This window comes from Xiphias gladius, chromosome 24 (genome assembly GCF_016859285.1).
Source record: "Xiphias gladius isolate SHS-SW01 ecotype Sanya breed wild chromosome 24, ASM1685928v1, whole genome shotgun sequence".
In the NCBI taxonomy this organism is placed as follows: Eukaryota; Metazoa; Chordata; class Actinopteri; order Istiophoriformes; family Xiphiidae; genus Xiphias; species Xiphias gladius.
In genome coordinates this window covers 11,322,898-11,344,112 of record NC_053423.1, presented here as the reverse complement: position 1 = coordinate 11,344,112, position 21,215 = coordinate 11,322,898, and the positions used below count along the sequence as shown (strand labels likewise).

General features: G+C 42.5%; 2 protein-coding genes across 3 annotated transcripts; one reads left to right on the top strand and one right to left on the bottom strand.

The window, feature by feature from the left end:
* Window positions 1-2,562: 2,562 nt before the first annotated feature.
* On the top strand, window positions 2,563-9,288 carry cdca7b (cell division cycle associated 7b). The gene is made up of 10 exons (XM_040121025.1): window positions 2,563-2,891; window positions 4,648-4,791; window positions 4,899-4,999; window positions 5,382-5,646; window positions 5,778-5,840; window positions 6,128-6,316; window positions 6,612-6,767; window positions 6,892-7,041; window positions 8,471-8,607; window positions 8,784-9,288. Exons 1-10 carry the CDS (start codon window positions 2,874-2,876, stop codon window positions 8,803-8,805), a joined length of 1,245 nt encoding a protein of 414 aa, XP_039976959.1. The 5' UTR covers window positions 2,563-2,873; the 3' UTR covers window positions 8,806-9,288.
* A 2,658-nt stretch (window positions 9,289-11,946) lies between these two features.
* sp4 (sp4 transcription factor) lies at window positions 11,947-18,058 on the bottom strand. Of its 2 annotated transcripts, XM_040122601.1 has the most exons (7): window positions 17,492-18,058; window positions 17,155-17,225; window positions 15,846-16,196; window positions 14,534-15,743; window positions 13,950-14,148; window positions 13,222-13,421; window positions 11,947-12,975 (listed from the first exon to the last, which is right to left on the bottom strand). In XM_040122601.1, exons 1-7 carry the CDS (start codon window positions 17,496-17,498, stop codon window positions 12,704-12,706), a joined length of 2,310 nt encoding a protein of 769 aa, XP_039978535.1. In that variant the 5' UTR covers window positions 17,499-18,058; the 3' UTR covers window positions 11,947-12,703. The 2 variants fall into 2 exon arrangements, with proteins under 2 accessions (XP_039978535.1, XP_039978534.1); XM_040122600.1 differs by lacking the exon at window positions 17,492-18,058 and having other exon boundaries at window positions 17,155-17,457.
* Window positions 18,059-21,215: the final 3,157 nt, after the last annotated feature.

Below are 21,215 nucleotides of genomic sequence, written 5' to 3'. Positions count from 1 at the left end.
GTCATTTCACTAACTTCATTTTGATAAATGTTGGAGACACACCGGGTAACTCCAGTGGTTATCAAAGGGAATACTTCAAAATAAACGTGCACTATAAAGGGAATTAAAATTAAAGCCACATACAGTAAACATGATTTCAATCCCTAGATTTCTACGCCCTGCACGTATGTGTAGATCAAAAGTTTTTGTGTTTTTGCATGTCAGCCCCAGTTTTCCATGATCCACTGTGTGTGTGTTAAATTTGGGTAAAACTCTGGTTTAATGCTCCAGTAGAGTGTTTAACCATTCACATGGACATTTGCGCATTATTCAAAATTTAAAACCCTGATAAACCTAACTGTGCAGCCTTTATGCTGCTCTAACATAACAGTAAATATTTAAAAATAACTGTTAAGTTAAAAATGACCAACAGGTTTTACACAAACACTATGATTAACACCTCCATAATGTAACTTGCTGAATAAACTATATCCCATCACATGCAAACCACCTCAGCTCAGGTATCTGTGAGAAAAATGACAGGCATTACATGACTGTGAAATGAGTTTCAACCTACAAAACCTGACAATAGTCACAGACAACTGAGACTGCTCTTAGTTGAGTGTAAAGGGAGAAACCCCACCACTGACCACACCTGCTCCTTGATGTCCTCTAATAAGATGAACTAGTTGTGAAGGGATCATTTCTCTCTGAGAAAAAAAACAAAAAAACAGGTGTTTCACATACACTCTGGGTGAGTCAGTTGTGGGAAAAGACCTGGGGGGCTGGAAGATTGTAGCCAGCATAGAGTGAATTAAGAAATTCAGTCATGGAGCAGATGAGTCAAAAAAGAAGCATGAAACTACGCTGCAATCCCCTCAAATAAACCCTTCTACTGTTATTTAACTTATGAGTTGTTGGGAATTCACTCAGTCAGTGATTAAAGCAAACTGCACATAATGTTTCCCTGTAAAGTTGGCTGATGCAGACGGTTCACACCCTAGACAACAGTATTACAAGGTTTAAATTATATATATCCGCAATGCCTCAAAACAAGAGAGTCACCTACAGTTATGGGACCGATTACTTCAGAGGGAGGGTGGAAATGGAGAGGAAACCATTTCAATATAAAATGAAGACTAATTGTATACTTAAAGCCAAAGAGTTTGTTGTGGCAGTGGAGGGGACAACAGAAACATTATTGCTATGTGTGAACAGCTGCCTCTGTCTCATCTCAGCTGATTCCAGCTGGCATGAACTGCGTTGAAAAGCGGTAAGCACTCCCTGCCATGTGCACTTTGTGTGCGTGTGTGTGTGTGTGTGTGTGTTTGTCTGTGTGTGTGTTTGGAGGGGAGGTATGGTCAGTGGTGGTTTAGGCTTGGGGTGCAGCAATATGGTTTTCTGATGCCGTTAACACCTATAATTTTGCAGTCATCCTGAAATAGGCTCCTGACAACTTAACAGCAGTGGAGGGTGAAGTGGAAATGACGGAAGTGAGAGACACAGAACGGTCGGGCTCGGTGTGATGCAAGTGCTGTGTAATTATCAATCTGACAGAGTGCTCAATGAGTGGAAATCATGCAGAAATTGATACAATAGACATTAAGTAGCAGGGTCATAGTCAGGCTTTTAGAAATACTGAGTTCATAGTCTAGCACACATATGGGCTGTGTGCTGGACTAATTCTTGGCTCTGGGTAGTTGCCAGGCAACCGGCCACACAAATTCCAGGAAACTTGGATGTGTATAGGAAATTGATCATGGATACCCCTTGGCCTGGAGACTCCATCAAGGTCTCAACCTAAATTCCTATCAGAAATTTCACCCGAAGAAATTCCCCTCAAATGTTATGCCCAAAAGTCATTGGTGGAAGAAGTATTCAGATCCTTTACTGAAGTAGAAGTAGTGACAATGGACCCTACATATACTCCATTACAAGTAGAAGTCCTGCATTGAAAAGCTGACTTAAGCAAAAGTATGAGTATCATCAGAAAATGTATTAGCATGAGTAATAGTATTCATTATGCACCTTATAGGATACCTGTCAGTGTTTATTTTGTTGTATTTTTATTTAATTAATTATAATTGCTGATGCAATATTATTTTTTGACATTTCATAGACTAAATGATGAATCAGACTAATGACAATATTGCTAATTGCAGCCCTACCTACTGTTTATACATTTGGGTAGATTATTATATATCAATATATTATTTTTTATAAACTAATCATGTGTAAAATCTTAATCTGTAAAGTAACTACAAGTTATAATGAATGTGGTGAAATAAAAAGTACAATATTTACCTTTGAAATGTATTGGAGTAGATGATAGGAGAAGTAAAGTACAAGTCCCTCAAAATTGTTTTCAAGTACAGTATTGTAGTGAATGTACTTTTGTACATTCCAGCACTGCAGAAAGTCTATTTAAATTGTTAATAATACACAAACATGTGTGTCTACAACACATGGGTAGACACAACCAACACACACAATAAAGGTAAATTTACCATAGTATGAGAGGGGCAGGGTCTCTGGCTCTCCGGCATAACCACGCCCATACGCCATTTTCGCGCGAAGTGACGGACTGCACCATTGTGACTGCGGGTGGGGGACGCAGGAGAGAGACTACTCCTAAACATAAAAAAATACCCTTTCTCAAAATTGCAGAAGAATAAAGACTTTCTATACTAAACTATCATTATTGGACTCTAAAAATCACAATTATTGGACTTAACTGCCAATTTAGAAATAGGCCCATCAACGACAAAACCCTGCTTTGCAATCACCAGACCGCTCTAGCGGTTAATTTTTTAAATCCACCTCTACTGATTGGTTTTCATGTGACAAGACACAACTTTTTGTTGGGCCGAAATTTGCCGGAAAACGGATTTAAAATGACCCTCACATCAAAGGTAAGTGGCAGAGCTGTGCGTATGAATGAAGCTCTTTTCCCCATCATTTTTTTGTAGTGAAAAAAACTCGCACTGAGTCAAAATGAACACCATTGTTAACAGCTAACGTTTCTGGCTTGGCCGGCCTGAATTTCCTCCATTGTGAAGATACACTAATAACTTTCTCCTCCTAATAAGGTGATTATTTTGGCTTGAGCTAGTTCATTATGGTAACCCAGACATCCCGTCATAACCTCTATGTTCTGAACACTATTTCTTGTCTCACGTCTTTTGTTTTGACCCCGATTGACCAGCTAGCTTACAAGTGATCTGCTTCACATCAGTGTTCAAACGCAATCGTTTACATGTTGGGTTAATGCCTGAGCAGTAAGATGATGCTCAAAGCAAAGGGGTGCAGGCTCAGTGTTTTGTCAGAGTGGTGGATATGTGGGTCCAATCTGTGTAGTCCTACTCTTGGAAGGTCAGAGGTCAACACCCCTGAGGCTGGAGGAGATGGTGCAGCAGATATCAGCAAGTTAGACATGGGACGTCAACTGCATGGCTCAGACACCACTTGACTCGGTTTTACATACAGTGTAGCTGTCAGAGACCATGGGCCTAATAGGAAATTTAGTCTTGCATCTAGACGAAGGCTTGTACACTTTTGTCGCAAGTGGCCATGATAGAAAAACATGTAACACTTAACATTGATATTCTGCGAGGGATACAGGGAACCCCGGCCCCTTTTTTTTTTAACAGCTCAGAAAACACACTTAACATAGTTTTATCAGCTGGATATGTCAAGAGTTTCCCTGATGTAATTAGAATTGCTTATAAAGGTACTTTTGGACTGAGGACATGTTTATAAAGCCTGCTTCAGAGCATTATACATTAGTTCTTTTCTTGGTCTCAGATCCCTGCTATAAAATCCAGTTAAATACACTGGATGTTTATATGCTCTATATGTGCGATGATGTGGACAGTACTTTTTACACATCGAAACCCCATCCAAATCCAAGAATAAATATTTATATATAGTTTCACAGCCCATATAAAATAAAAAATTCCGTATTATTCATGTATTACACATATAGCACTGAGGTCTGCGCAACCCCAAACAATGAGGAAGTAAAACCAACGTATGTTTGTTTTCCACTTGACTGTTATTGGTCTCAAATGGCCCTGCCCTGCCCTGCCATGGCTGAGAAGTTGCACAGGCCTGCAGTGATAAGGGCGTCCTTGGGCTTAGTGTGGTATAGGCCAGCGTAAACTCAAGAAGCCAAGTTTCCTATGATGATAGCCAGCCTCAGCTCTGGTGATCCGGACAAGTAGCGTAGTGACAACTGAATTAAATTCATTGTTCCCGCAGTTTTTACTTTGTGGCCAAGGATAACAACTGATAGAATGGTGCTTCTTCTGGTGTAAACCCTAACAATTGCTCTAACAAACGGTCCTCTGGCCTATCATTTTTATAGCAGGTCATTTATAGTCTGACTGATGAATGGCCCAGAGTGTGCAGCCTTGGTCTGTCGCTTTGATACCTGCAGCACCTTCACTTTTGTACACAAGAGCGTGTAAATACAAATTCCTAAGAAAACATCGTATTCAACCTGTTGTGTTTAGGGAGTGCATTGTTGCCACAGTCAGTAATAATACCTAAATATTAACCAGTTGAATTCAGACCTCTAGTTCTGTGTTGTGATGATAACAAAGGACTACACATGGAACATGTCATTAATTCCACCAGACCTATGATGCCTGATATGTCTGCCAACAGACTCCACGTTTCAAATCCAAGTTTATCACTGCTGAGCTGGCTCATCTGTTCAGCCAGTCGGACAGTGAGGAGGAATTTGAAGGTTTCAGCGAGGATGAGGACGAAGAGGACAGAGGATGTTGTAACAAAAGTCTGAAGACCAAGGTATGAAACGTTTATTGTTGGCTTCATTATTTGATGAAAATGTGTGATTTTTTTTTTTTGCAGCAAAAGCTCCAGCTGGTATGCTTTTTCTCTCTGGATTTCTCCAGATGGTGGATTCAGAGGAGGACAGCGATGTGGACACAGGCTTCTACTCTGATGGCGAGGAGGCTCCCCCTCCAAAGAGGAGGAGTCTTTTAGTAGCCCTGAGGTGGGTTTACAGGACTGTAGGATACATTGGATTACACAGCCTTTAAATAAAACAAAGGGTCACGTGATATATCTTGAACAGGCAAAGACTATGAGTGTATAAAGCCTCCTATTGCTGGTACCACTGCAGCTATCGGTGAAATTAATTATTTGTGTCACATTTGATGCCCTGAAACCTGACAAGGCCATAATATATGGCATTGATGTTTATTATTTGGCCTAAAAAGTGAATCGGGCATAGATTCAGTTTAGTACTGTTTCCCAGTGTATTTGTCCAATGGCCCAACTATTCAAGGGACGTTATTAAACACATGCCTATTTCATGACATTTGTGTTAATCTCCAATGATTGAAGAATAAACTTATTTTAATCTTGTTCCTCAGGTTTCCCATGAAAAGACTGTCTACTCCTAAACAGGAACCACAGGAGAAAAATGTCAAAAAGCCTGTCAAAAAAACTCCTCCTTCAAGGACAGCCAGAGGAAGGCAGAGGATGAAGCAGAAGCAGGACGAAGAAGAAGAAGAGGAGGAGAAGGAGGAGCAGGAGCAGGAGCAGGAGCAGGAGCAGGAGCAGGATGGGGATAAAGAGGAGGTCCTATCTCAGAGTCTAAGGAAACGAGACAAGAACATCCAGGAAAACAAGGCCATGGTAATGAACCCTTACAACCTTTTGTGTTTTCTCCATCCAGACAAACTGTGTGATCTGTAAACTTAAATTATATCAGTCCTTTGCTTGTCAGATGTCTTTTGACTCTGGTCTTCTCTGTTGCTGTCTTTCAGCTGGCTAAGCTGTTTGCTGATCTGACCACTATGGCTGACCTGACTCTGCCCACCACCCCTCAAGTGAGTATACGCACCAGCACCAGTTTCTCACAAACCTATAGCAGACAAATGAACATAAACTCCTCTGGAAATGAACCATTCATAAAAGATTATTAATCACCAGTAACATTACATTCAGTTGCCAGACTGTAACAAGTACAATTAATAAAACAAATAGATTTTATACATGTATATATTTTGTACATTGTATATTTGTATTAAGTTTCTGATTTAGCTTTTTACAGACAGCTTTTTTTTTTTTTTTTTACTGTTCTGATATGCAAATACTGTCTGTTTTATTTCTGCAGAAGAAGAAGAAGAAGCAGGCGCCACAGAGAGCAACGCCAGGGAAACGCAAATTTGAACCAGAGATGGGGTCAGAAAGGAGGAACCCGTCTCGTAAGGCTCGTCCTCCTGAGAACTTTGCGGTGGAAGAGAAGAGCGAGCCACTCACCCACAGAAGCCCCAGGACTGTAGACATCAGGAGACTGGTGGAGGTACGACACACAACACACCCTTTTTAGCCAGACATTGTTTAGTTTTGAAAGATCTTCACTTAAGTAATTTGTGCCCTCAAGATACTCGATTACAGTCAGCAGTTAGTTATCTAGTCAACTGTCATATCTGTCATCTGAGATCTGTGAAAAAAATCTCAAAAAATAAATTAGACTTAGAAGAAAGTGCAGTTATGATTTTATGTATAAAACTTTGTCTTAAAACCTTATTGTCTACATAGCAATGTCCTGTTTGTGTCCTCTCAGTTGTACCAACCTGTCTGTTGTGATTGGGCAGGTGGATGAGGAACATGTCGGTGAGAGAAGGAAAAAGAGGAAGAGCCAGAGTTCGAGGAGGAGCCAGTATGTGGTGAAGTCAGTCGACGACATCACCAAAGAAGACCTGGACAACATAGCGTACCGCAGCAAAGACAAGATATGGGATAAAGAGAATGTGAGTCACATCGGGCCTTTACCCATTTAGTGCTGTCAGTGCTGTACTCTACTATCAGGTTTGTGTTTCAGGTTTCAGGGATAATGCGTTTCTACACTATGTGCGTATGTGTTTTTTCTTTCAGGGCAGCTCATGTCACCAGTGCAGACAGAAGACTCTGGACACCAAGACAGTGTGTCGCAGTGGTTTCTGTGTGGGGGCCAAAGGTCAGTTCTGTGGGCCGTGCTTGAAGAACCGCTATGGAGAGGACGTACGCACTGTGCTGCTAGACCCGGTCAGTGCTAATATACACGTGTTAAACATTTCATTTTCCTTTTCTTGCACTGTGGGTTTCGCTAACTTGAGGTGGATGTGGTGTCTTCTGAGACTGAGGAGACACCTGAGAGAGAGAGAGAAAAAAAAAACAAAGCTTGTGAAACCTGAAGTGGCTTAATTTTGATGTCCCAAAGCATTGTTAGTTACAAACAGATTAATAAACCATTTGTCTCATTGTAAGTAATGAGCTTTTGTTTAATTATTTATTCATTTATTCATTCTCATTTTACAAAAGAAGCTATTGCAAAGTCCTACTTAATGGACAATTAAAAGCACTAAATGTAACACTGTCATGCAGAATAGTGGTGAAGAAGTGGTCATGGCCCGTGACCACATTTTCTGACACGCTTTGCCTGTGGTGCTAATGAATTTACATAAGGAAATAAAATTATATGTGGGCTGCTTTTGTAGTGCTGACTTTTCAAATACAGGATTTTAAAAATATAGGTACATTTTCTGTTATTGTGATTGATATTTAGTTAAAAGCTTTTATATTTTCTTTTCGAACACGCTGAATTCAGTAGGAAAAATGTGGGATTCTCTTTAGATTTTCAGCAACAGCCAGACTGTTTTTATGTTTTGTTTTGTTTTGTTTTGTTTTGTTTTCTTTTAAATAACAGCTGAGCTGTAATAATCAATAGAAGTAATCAAGTCATCAACAAATGCGATGGGAAACAACATAGCTGAAACCACTAAGCAAAGAGCACCACCTACAGAAACTTAATTATTGGAAAGTCCAATAAAAAAGACATAGAATGTAAAGTAAAGATATAGCTAAAGATACTGTGTCCAGGCTAGAGCTAGACTAAATTATAATATATAGGAAAACATCTCTTGTTATGAAGAGACAAAGTTGTTTTGCCAGTGTGTTTTCATTATTGTACATCATTTACTGCATCATTTACTGGAGCAGCATATTAGCTTGTATTTGAAAACAACTGACAACTTTTTAGTCCTAGGAAATCAGATTAATGTTTGCCTTTAGATTTTATATAGGACAAGTGAATAATTTTATCATTTCATATAGTACAGAGTGTTCAGCTAACAAGTGAAACTAAACACAAGGGATTCAGACCTCATGCTGTTTTAACAGTTGAGGCTGCTGTGCGAACGGAAGTGAATACATACATTACAAAACATATTTGATATATTATTTGATAAATTTGTTGTCGTGCTTGTTCAGTCTCAGTAGATATGGATGTTGTGGACGTCTGCCTTAATTTTGTGTTCCTGTCTTTTTGAAGTTGCTCATTTGTCTTAAGTAGAGCACCCTGTGTGTTTATTTGTTTGGAAGCTGCTTTGAGGCCAGAGTACTAGTGGCACTGTGGGAGAGTCATCACAGGGAAATGCAGTGCAAAACACCAAATCAGTGGAGTTTTTCTTAACAGACGTGGTCATGTCCCATCTGCCGAGGGATGTGTAACTGCAGTCTGTGTCGAAAGAAGGAGGGCCGCTGTGCTACTGGCATCCTGGTGGGATTGGCCCGCTACAACGGCCACGACAATGTCCACGAGTATCTGGAGAGGTAGGTCACCTCATTCTCACTGTACTGTTTGATGTTACAGGCTTGTATGAAATCTCCCTAAATATAAAGTTGGAAAAATTATTGACAGATCAAACATGACATTAATCATTAGTTGCAGTCCTGTTGAAAAGTACTCTGACAGCAGATAGAACTCATCTCCTGTTTTTCCATCACAGTATTCAGAAGGAGCTGCAGTAAAGTCCAGAGTACTGACCAGCGAGGACAACCCGCTTGTACAGCTGGTACCTGGAGGAAGTTATGGTGCTGCATAGTACTGTAGAACTCATTTAATGCACATTTGTAGGTTTAGGTCAGCCTTTTATCTAACTAGAGAAACAAAAGCAAAAAGATGTTTGTTTGTTTTTTTGTCACCATAAGATGAGGCACATACACTGTTAATATGTTTTATATAACCTGGTTTACCGCTGCATAAAATGCAGTAATGTTTTTTTATTGTTTAAAAGCCAGTACTCAGTTTTGAGTTGTATATTTTCTTTGGAATATTTCTACTCTTGATGTTCATTAGAACAAATGTAAGTGGTTCATTTCTGTGTTACGGATGCAAACGGAGCCTTTTATACCAGCTACTTTTCTAAAAGTGGTACAGCTTTCTTGTCAGTCCACTGTAAATTTTAATAAAGAAATGGCATTATCTAAAGGATTAGCCATGTTTTTGAATTATATCCATGCAGGCTTTTATCTGTTGAATGTTTGTTTCAGCTCTCTCAGATGCAAAATCAAGCCTAACATTATTCTATACTGAGGGCAGGTGCACAAACCTTTTATGCTGCAACAAAGTTGTGTGAGAGGTTGCAGCAGGCGAGCCTGGGTAGGATGAGGCAGGTCATTGTCTGTCTGTCTTTGTGTGTGTGTGTGTGTGTGTGCGTGCGTGTGTGTGTGTGCGTGTGCGTTCGCACAGGGGTCCCACACCTGGCCCCTGTGTAGGGTCAGGGACCAGGTCAACTGTTGGCTAGGTACCTCAGGGTCACAGCCCTATCTGAGGTCACTGGATCTTTATGAGGCCTCATTGAAAGAAATGTGTGAGAGAAATAGAAAGATATATTACAGCTGTCTGGTGGAGCTTTTTTTCTAATGGCTGATGTCAATGTCTTACATTGCGCACAGATTAATGTGAGTGTATGTGCACACTATCATGATATAAATCAGACAGGTTATAAACGTTTTACAAAATGAATTAAAAGCCTCAAATGTTTAAGTCCAATGCTAAACACCTGAATTCTAAAATCTGTAAAAATCTGTATCTGATTTTAATTTCCTTTATTTTCTTGGTCAAAATCTAACCCAATCTGTCTTTAACATCTAAAGTGATTAAAAATAGTGGTGTCAAAAGTCTGTCCTTTTTCTGACCATTTGAGAGTTCATTACGTTAAACTCCTTTTTAGCTTCAAAACCCCACAAAAACACTTGAGGGTGTAGAGAGAGGCTTTAGATTAAGTTGTTTTTCTCTCTCTCAAGTCACACTTGTGCTGATTTTACACTTGGGGTGCTTTGAAGTTCATGTTTTCTGAAGTAGACAGTTTATTGGCTCACTAATCACTCCCACAAACAAAACTAACAATCAGTCAAAGGAGGTGTATGTTTTAGAGTGGTAATAGAAATTTCCCTGTAACTGAATGGTCACAGGTTGGATTCTCGCAGCATCGATTTTTTTTTTTTTCTTTTTTTTTTTTTTTTCTCTCCCATCAACAGCAGAAACAGTAACCAGGGGCAGTAATTGTTCACAAAGGAAGCGCAGGTACTCTATCATCTCTGCTGTCACAACACAGCTGACACATTACCCAGTAATAAGGAGGCAGGAGTAGTTACAGAAACTGTGTGTGTGTGTGTGTGTGTGTGTGTGTGTGTGTGCGCATGCACGCTGAGGTCAAAGTGCACCGTGTGTAGACATTATGGCTCCCTTGTTTCTTTGCGATTCTATTTTCTACTGCTACCTGATCGATACACACAAATACCAGAGCATCACAGAGGAATTTAAGACAGTTTAAATCACTTTATTGTCAAGTGTTATGCAGGCAAAGCATTTTTTTTCTGCTTGAAGTTGTCCTTTTTTTCTTTTTTTATTGACATAACACGTTTGTACAAACCAGTTTTAAAAATATCAATAAACTGAAGCCTTTGAGGCTAACCTGGCAAAAAACCCATTATCAAATGTCATGGAGACGAACAAACATCTTTAGAAAAAGATTTACAAATGAGATGTCACTACAAAATATCAAAGAAAAAAAAGTTGGTTGTCACACAAAATATTACCAAAAACATCTAAATTTGTTTGGTATCAACCTTTTCAACTTTAAACAATAGTAACTTTTTTGCTTTCTTCTTCTTTTGTTATTTCTTTTTCTCCAAAAACATGTTATGGCGCAAAGAGAAGAAGAAGAAATGAACAGCAATGGTCAGACGTAGAAAAAAAAAACAGAAGCACAAAGAGTAAAGAAGAGAGAGAAGCAGCACTACGGCAAAAAACTGAAACATGCTGTACACAACCTCAGAATCAACGCACACAAATACAAGTCCAGCAAAAGGCAAATAATACAAATCAAGGATAAATAATAAATTAGCCATACACAGTGGGGTACTGTGTGTTAACATACTGGGGAGGGGACTTTTTAAAACAATCCATAAATTCTATAAAATAAAAGTATCTTTTAATTTAAAAAGTATATACGCACTGAACTAACACAGAGCAACACCACCAGAAAAATCTCAAATATCCACATAGCTAAATAGCCCGACCCACACCCACCCACAGCTCTTATCACCATCTCACTTTACTTCTCTGTGCTGCGGTCTGCTCTCCACGTCACCCCAGAATAATACAGGAGAGCTCCCATCTTTCTCTGTCCACCTCACTCTGAAGTTCCCTCTGTACAACAGCTTGTGTTAAGGCAATTGTGGTACATCGGTCACGGGGCAGGGTTAGAGGCGGAGAGAGAGGTTGTCGCCAGAGCACAGAAAGCAAAAAGCGACGTCAGTGGCAGTCCAGCCGTCCGACAAAACCAGGTACCGCCTGATGGTAATCGCAGCAGTGATGGCGATGCCGCTCTGCGGTATCTGCAAAGTCACTGGCTTTGTTCGGATGACAGCACTGCTTTCAGATGTTTTCCCTAATCTTAGAGCAAACTGGCTTGTTTTATTAACAGAGAAAACTTCCCCTGACAATGTAAACATGGTTTCACTAGGATTGTCATTATAGTATTGCTTTCACTACACAAACAAAGTTGTAGAAAGCTAGATTGTTTTTCTCTATAGAAGCCTTTTTTTCTAATGGCCACTGCAACTCATTAGGAATGCATTATTTATAAATCTTTTTATATGTGCTTTTCTCCACTCTTTTTTTTTTTTTTTTTTTTTTTTTTGTAGAATCATCTCCCCTCTTCTTCAATAACAGTTTATCCGTTGACTGGTCTCGAAGGAATCAACACCTGAATCTGATCCGAGGACTAAACCTGAACCATGAATAAAACTCAAATTAGGTAGATCCTCTCCGTGACAGCATGGGAATACAAACGCAAAATCATTCATTTACATACACACACACACACACACCATCCCAAGACTGTCTCTGCTCTGTCACTTCTCTGCAACAGTCCTGTACCATGATTGACCCTCAGCACTGTCTGACAGGTATGAAACAGGAACACAACTTTGTGCATAGAGTTAGATTCTGTTGAGATTAGGAAAATGTCTCTTTATGTTGGATGGTTTTAGATTCAGCAGGTCCTCCTGTCTTGTGCTAATCTAGACACTACTTACATTCCTTTCATCACCACGCATGGAATTATTATAGATTCATTTTATAAAAGCCAAACTAATCTTTCATATGTTTAGGCTAAATTTTTGTTATTATATGTGTTAGTTATTTTTTGGATTGTAAAGTTTATATTTTTCGGTTTCTGTTCGTCGCATGATCCCGTCTCTCTTTTGAGTCCCTTTTTCATGAGAGAACCACATTTTTAAAATGATGTAAAATTAAAAGTGAAAAAAGAAAAGAAAAAGTAGCCACCCTTACAGTCCCTGCAAAGACTCCCAAAAAAACAGGAAGTCAGCCTTCCGCAAAGAAACAGCAGTCAGTCGGCTATTCAAACTCCTCCTCTTCCTCCTCTTCTTCCTCCAGGTGATTAGAGGTGGTGGGTGTAGCGGGGTCTGAGTCCCGCGAGAGTGTCGCCACAGCGACAATCTGAGGGGAGGCGCCCAGGCCTTCAGGGGCGTCTTCCTCCATGTCATCATTGGTGATGATTGACACCGTGGGTCCGCCCTTCTTGTTCTGGTGGGTCTTGATGTGCTTGGACAGGTGGTCGCTGCGCATGAAGCGCTTGGAGCATTCAGGACACTCAAAACGCTTCTCTCCTAGACGGGAGAAGACAAATAACTGGTGAAAAAAAAACAGAGCCAGGAGAAATCACAGTGACTGAAATATATCAAGGAAGGACCCCCCTGGATACCTCACAGACTAAAAGATTTCTTGATGATGAACATAATTGTTGTAGCCCTAGTTTGGATTTAGTACTGGATTCATATTTGACAAAATGCTATCAGACCCCAACCCCAGCAATGCGACCAGGTCGACCCACATCACCAGTCTTTATCCTGTACCTGTGTGTGTTCTCCGGTGTCTCTGCAGCTCATCGCTCCTGGTGAACCTCTTGCCACAAAAGATCCAGTTACAAACGAACGGCCTTTCACCGGTGTGCCAGCGCAGGTGGGCCCTCAGGTGGGACGTCTTGCCGTACACCTTCCCACAGCCCTCCATGTGGCAAATGTGTTGCTTCTTCTTTGTGGGGTCGCCGCTGTTCCTACAAAACACACCCAGTTTAGGAGTAAGCTGGACGATGTGTGTGTGTGTGTGTGTGTGTTAGTGTATGTGTGTGTGCGTTAAAAAACAAATGGAATCACATTGTTTCTTTATTTATGCACTTTCAGTTTAGGTATAATATTTAGTTAAAACATTAAAAAACACCATTTGAATCAGATTTTTGGGTACAAAAAAGTCATTTACACACCAAATGCTAAAATACAATAAAATGTAAATTTTACTTCTGTTTCACTGCACTGGTTTACTGCAAAGCTGAATACATCTGACTGGTCTCTGAATATTCTCAGTGTATGTTTTGGATGCTAGCATCTCATTACAATCTGAAGAACTGGGTGGTGAGAGGTCGGATCTCTCACTTTAGGATACAAGCTGCACTGTGTTCTATCCATCTGTCTAACCCGTGATCGATTCGATGTCCCCAAAACCAGTACTTTCCTAAATGATTATATGTTTAACCACGGTTTTTCCTACTGCACCCATGCACAGTATGTTTCTAGTGTGTCCATACCTTCCCTCTCCATCCCTGCAGTTTGGACAGGAGCACGCTACACGTCGAAGCCTCTTGCTGGGCGGCCCCTCCTGGTCTGAGGAACTTTGTACGGAGCCCAGCTGGTCTGGACTCATCGATGAGCCCGGTGCCACATTGCCAACAGCGACTGTCACAGGAGACGACTGAACTTTGACCCCATCCTGACCCTGTGGTTGACCTGAAAGGTGATTTTAAATGACAAATTGAGTAAACTTATTAATCACAAAACAGTATTGTATTGTTGTATTGTCTGTGCAGTAAACGGAAGAAAATACAATATAGAAAGCTGAGAGAGCAGGATCCAAAACAGCCTTGAGTACATTAGATACCAGCGGGACATCCTGGTGTAGTTCATCTTTGATTGGTAAATGTATGAAGTAATGTAAGACAAAACCGGAAGTTGGAATGTTCGGGCAGGAAACTCATTGGGACTTCTAATTAACTAATAATGCTCTCTCTGCACAACCATACTGCTCTATCCAAATTTTTGTTTGTTGTAATGAATGGATCAGTTGTGGATTAGTCCCTACACACTCACACAGTTACTCTTAGTGTGTCCTTACCCTGTAGACCAGTGATGGTGAGGGGAACACCCTGCACCTGAACCCCAGCAGTGCCCAGCCCTGCAATGCTGACCGTCTGTACCCCGGACCCCGGGTTGATCTGGGCTGCGCTAAGCGTCAGGGGAGCTCCGCTCAGGGAGACCAGCCCTCCACTCCCCACTGTCGTCCCACCAGCCACCGGGGCCAGTGTCAGCTGCTGTGGCACAGCAGTCCCCAGGCCGCCCTGCAGGGAGACTCCACCAGGCAGCTGCAGCGTCTGCCAGGTGATCTGCCCAGAGGGGGACAGGGTTGGGGTACGAATAAGGACCTGGGCTGGGTTTTGGAAAGCCTGGATGGGCTGGAGGGTTTGTCCAGGGGCTAGCTGGAGGGTCTGAATGTGCTGAGGTTGCTGCTGGCCCTGGGCCTGACCCTGACTCTGAGCTTGGGGCTGCAGCTGGATCTGCTGCACCAACTGGTGCCCAACCTGGCCCACAATCACCTGCTGTATGGTTCCTGCTGTATCTGTCTGGTTCTGCAGTCCATTGGCCTGGTTCTGGCTTTGAGAGTCTGCCTCACTGCTCTGGACTTGGGTGTCAGCTGGTCCACCCTCTGATCCAGCAGAAACCACTTGTGCCCCATCAGACATACCGTCACCTTCGGCTACTGCCGTTGTCGAGCCAGCTGATGCTGTAGGAGGAGCTGCTCCAGACACTGCCGTTGTCACCAGCTGGTTGCCATTGGCAACGGAAAATGTACCATCTGCAGATTGGATGAGCTGCACAGCCCCGCCCCCTCCAACATTATTAATCACGGGCAGAGCCAGGGTCATGCCACCGAGGTTTATGGGTACCGTGGTCATAACAGGAGTCTGGGAGCCCTGCAGAGTCTGCAGCTGCAGCGGAAAAGACTGCGCAGGGCGGATCTGCAGTGGGACTGTCTGATTGGCTGTACTTGTCAGGATGGCCTGCTGGTTGGCTGGCTGGAGGATGGTCTGGGTCTGGCCTGGGCTCGGGGTCTGAATGAGCTGAACCTGCTCTGGTAGAGCCCCGATGGAGGCCGTCTGAGCTGGGCTGATATGGATCTGCTGTCCATCTGCAGTCTGCAGGTGGGGGATGACCTGATACTGGACCCCGCCCCCGGCATTGGGCAGGTTCTGAACCTGGATGATCTGGAACTGCTGCTGCTGCTGCTGATTGGCTGCAACACTGTTGGTCCCACCTACTGCCTTCACCTGCCAAACAGGAGAAGAGCAGTGATACAGTTAAGAGGAAAAACACTGACAGACACCAAAAAAACATTTGCTCAAGCCCACTGCGTCCCCAGCCTCCTTCACCTTGCGTCCGCCAGGTGAGCTGTCATTAGCCAAGGTGGTGGCCACTGACACAGCAACGGGCTGACTGGTGTTCTCCTTTGCCATAGTAGGAGCCGCTGTAATGATCTGCCAGCCGTTCCCCGTGAACTGAGCTGGGACCAGTTCCAGCTGCTGAGGCACCAGGGCCTGACCCCCAGCCGTGTCCACCACTATCTGACCCTGGAGCTGACCTGCCTGCAGCTGGATCTGACCGGCCTGGACCTGGATCTGCTGGGCCCCTGCCTGGGCCTGGGCCCCCTCCGCTCCCCCCTGCCCTCCGATCTTACTGCAGGTGGCTGCTAGCAGAGCCAACGGAGAGGGCTGAGAGGAATCCTGAAGGAGACACGGTAGGAAAGAGGGCGGAGGAGGGATGGAAAGGAGTGGCAGAGAGAGAGAGATGGTTAAAAAGGAGTGACAAGGGAGGGAGGGAAGAGAGGCGAGTCAGGGTTAGAGACAGACGGAAACACACATAGAGAGCTCGTAGACATGCACAAACAAGAAAGTACAAGATGTAAGAAAGAAAGCAAAAACGAAGGGATTGGCGGGGATTATTATGCACAATCACACAATGAACAATTTGAAATGATGTAGTAAAAGAGTGAAGGGTGGGGAAAACACTGTGCAGAAAAAAGAAACACCAAAAGCTGGGAGAAAGAGAGAGAGCTGTCAGTGGAAGTGGGCGGTATTACAGGAAGTGAGTGGGTGGGAGTGTGTGAACCACATTTCTCTTTTCTCAGAACACTAGAAGAAAATGCCGCCTTCTCTCTCTCTCCTCCTTTTCAAAGGAACTAGGTCGCTATACATCTCTCAGCAGTGCAAGGAAACAGCCTAATTTCTGTATTAACTAAAATAGCGTGGGAAATAACACAAAAGCAAGGCTTGTCATCCACGTTTGACAGCAAAAGATACACTTACTAACTGCCAGGCTGAAAATAGTCTCCAAGAAATATACAACCTCTAAAACAGCTAAATATAGAAATTCCACAGTTGTAAAGCCACATCCCAACACTGCAGGTCTTTAAAAATAAATCCATATGCTGAATCAAATCATTTTGACCCTAATTCAACCAGACAGTTCAAAAGTACAGTGGATGAAGTGTGACAGCCATGTAAGCCTATCCATGAGGCTCTGGATTGGCTCTCAGCAGGGCTGCACAGAAGCAGGAAGTTGAATTCACCAGAGAAACGCCCCCAGAGGTGTCTAGCTGGGAGGGGAGGGAGTACATTTTTGGCCTGCAGGCAAGTCAAAAGTAATGAAGTAGATTCAACTCTTATTTCTTTTTTTTTGTACCTGCGATCCAGAACTTTTCCCCTTTTTAGATGCTTTCCCTCCTTCAGTTCCAGATGATTCCTTCTTCGAGTCTGTGAAAAAGAGAGGGAAATATTCTAATTTCATCACAGGAGTATATCTGAGTGGTACAAAGTCCCAGGATAAGCAGGCTCTATGTAGGGACTATGTACTGTGAATAAAATCTGATCATAATGCGGATACAGCACAACAAAGGTGATCAATAAAGGCATAGGAGAAACCAGTAACATCATCATCAATATCAAAGGGGCTTGGAGCCTCATATCTATCAAACGGAGAGAGAGAGGAAAGAGGGGTGGAGAGGGGGGAGGGTACCTACCACTCATAACGCATTAATATACCGAGAGGGAGAGGGTGTAGTTCACGGTAGAAGGCCGGCCGGGTACAGAGGCGGAGGACGGCCTATATGTTCGGCGCTGGGCCGTGGCGGATCTGCCCGTTTGACGAAACCACCCACCGGCCAGGAAGGGCGGTGCCAAGCGCAGGCACAATCAAGCAGCCCCGAAATAACGGAAATAACGGAGAACACAGTGACCGTCCCCGGCCCGTCGGCCCCCTCGCAGCCCCGTCGCACGCTAATTTTACCGGACAGACAGAGCATTAACGAGCAAATTAGCGCTTGTCAGAATTATATCCACAGAGAAGTTGCCAGTGTGTGACCGTAGAGGCCCACCCACTTCCATTTAAGCATCAGGACAACACCCTCTCCGCTGCTCCTGCCTGTCGCCGCCGTTTCTCTCGTCGCACGACGCCGGGACGCCTCGTCGCCGTCCGTCGTGCACCGAAAACAAACCGTCAGCAGTGTTTGTATTTTACGCGTATTCCCTTATTTTTCGTGCACAATTGATTTTTTAAGGGGGAGATACGGGAAGATAGCTGTGGCTTTTGTGGGCGGACGCGCTCCTCCCACATATTCAGATTGGACGACGGGGCTCGGCGTGCGAGGGTCGAGATGGGAGTTGTATTTTGGTGAGGCCTCGCCTTCTCGAACTGGATTGGGCGGCCGGGACTACAAGTCCCATGATGCTACGGGGTGTGGGTCGCGGCTGGGGCGGCAGTGTCGGTAGTCATGTTGGTGTGAGAGCGAGAGCGAGAGCGAAGGGCGGTGACTTCTGTGTCGTGGGGGGTTGGGCGAACGGGAAAGGGAGGCGTGTGTGTTTGTGTGCGCGCGCGTACTTTGTGTGTGTGTGTGTGTGTGTGTGTGTGTGTGTATACACGTAGATGTTTGTTTCCACTTTGTGGTCTCACAGGATGACAGCCCCAGTTAAAAGAAGAACAAGAAAAAGAAGAAGAAGATATAGCAGTAGAGCAGAAGTGTCATTTATTTTTAAATTACTTTGGAAAACAATTTTTAACTATTAAAAAATGTCAGGATGTCAAGATGTTGCATCTGTGCTGAAATACTTCTGTTTATTTGCCTCCATAGTATCTTCTCCATCCTCAGTCCCTGTCCGACCTCTTCTCATATCTACAGTATAGTCAACTTTGAAGCTTAAATGGTAGAAAACGGTATTTTGATTGGGGACTTCACAATAATACAAGTCTGAAACAATTTGTCAAATACATCAATTAGTTGATCAGAAGAAAATCAATACCCAACAATTTTGATAACTGATGAACCATTTAAGTCGTTTATCAAGCACAAATGCTAAACATTTGCTAGTCTGAGCCTCTCACGTGTGAGCTTAAATATATTTTGGAAATATATTAATAATGTTGTAAAAAGTGAATATCTTTGGATTCGGGACTGTTAGTTCAACAAAAAATAAGAAAAGGCAAATTGAAGTAATCAAGACAGGAAAACTGATTTGGGAAATGGATTAAAGCTTAAACTATTAGGCAATTAATCAATAGTCGATCAACAGAAAAGTAATCAGCAACAATTTTGATAATTGACCAGTCGTTTAAGTCATTGTTTTAAACAAAAAAATGCCCCAAAACTTGCTGGTTCCTGGTTCCAGGTTCTCAATTGTAAATATATGCTGTTTTTTTCTTACACTTCTTCTTGGAGTTTGGGCTTTTAGGTTGGAAAAAACAAGACATTTGAATTTGTCGGCTTGGGTTTTAGGAAATTGTGTTTGGCTATTTTTTCAGTTTTCTGACATTTTAAAGTGTAAACAATTAATTGATTAATGGAAAAACTATTAGACAGATTAATCAATAGTGAAAATAATCATTGGTTGCAGCCCCTCACTCCATAGATTATTATTAATATACTCATATTAGTATTATACAAGTACTCCAGTCTTTTTGTCTACAGTTCAGATATACTTCATGTGTATAAGATATGAAATACCTAAAGGTTCAGGCCAGAGTAAAGAAAAAGTTGAATTATGGGTATTTAGGAGGAAGGACACCAGAGAAAATAACTGACAAAAAGTTATTTGTTGCAGTGGCAGTAATCACGCATAAGTTTCTTGCTTGTGTAACAGTCTGAAACAGAAGTCGTGTCTCCCACCCAAACGCCAGAACCTCTTTCAATCTCCCAAAGGGAAATCATATGTTATATTCATCCCGGCAAACAGAGTTAAATGTTGACGTACAGTAGTAGGCCTGTATAGTCCCAGGCAGGGGGCTCAGGCAGTTTATCTCCCTCAAGAGAAACCCCTCCTGAGTCAGGAGTGACCTTAGCTAAGTGGAGTCACAGCCCTGGTTGACCGAGCAGAAAACATCATTAGCAGGCAGCCAACTGAGGATATGCCCCTGGCACACGAGGGAAAAATTTAGGCTTCTAGGCAGTCAGCCAAGGCAATGCTGTCCCACTAAGATACACCCTGTCACATTGACACTAAGTCAAGATGGCATTGAAAGTTGTTCAGTACTTATATATATCTTTGTGTTACCTCTAAATATCGAAAATGAGAAAGTTTCAGTGTTAAATGTAAGATTGGCTCCTTGATATTCAACATGGAAACTTAAATGTTGATAAAATGATAGGATATTAACGTGTAGATTTTTTTTATTTGACCTTCTTGATCAGCGTTATCATGCTGACACATTTCTTATCAGGACTTAAGGAGAAATCTGACTTTTCCTCATCCGAGGCCCAAAACAAGCGACTGTATTGAACGTGGTTGTTTCAACAGGCCTCATACACTTTCTGCTCTTGTGGTTTCATTTTGGTCATGGGAGCGCTTGTAGCCTAGGCTCGCTTCACGGCCAAACTGCACACACACACACACACACACACACACACACACACACACACACACACACACACACACACACACACACACACACACACACCTGTGGTGGCCCAGAAACATACAAATACGCACACATGCACTGTAATTACTGCGGAAGCCAAGTGCCTTGCTCCCGCCCCTAGGCCACTCGGCAGGGTGTTGCTAGGCAACGAGGTCTGGTCTAAAGAAGGGGTGTTGTCTGTGTGCGAGTATGTATGGTGGTGGTGATGGGGGGTAGAGAGAAGGCCATGGTCTGATACAGAAAACTGCAACATGTGTACGAAAGCTAATTTTCCAATATTCAGTACTTTTATACCGTATGTTGTATTGAGGAATCTACTCGCAGCAGCATTGATCCTCAATAAAAAGTTGCATTCAACCTCTGGTGGTCATATTTGGTAAGTAAAGTCTTTGGGGGGGCTTTACACATGTAGGACCAATTTAGGACAAGCAAAAGATGAAAAAAAAAATAAGCTGCAGAAAAATAAATATTCCTACAATGTGAAGAAAGTGAATGTGGCTGGAATGCTTGTTTTTCCACCTGCTGCCACTAGATAGCGCCATATACCTGCTGGGGGCTTCATAGCTACTACCATAGACTGTATGCTAATACCTGCATCCTTCTCCCCATTAAATGTTAAATGTAGAACACTACATCACATTTTATTACCCGATCAGGTTTTGTATGTAAAGTCTTATTCTGTAAAGTAACTAGTAACTATTGCTCTCAATATTTCCTTCTGAATTGTAGTCAATTATAAAGTAGCATAATGAAAATACTCAAGTACAAGTTTCTGAAAATTGCTTATGAGTACAGTACTGCACTGGTGCTACTGTACTTGGAATGAACATATCATG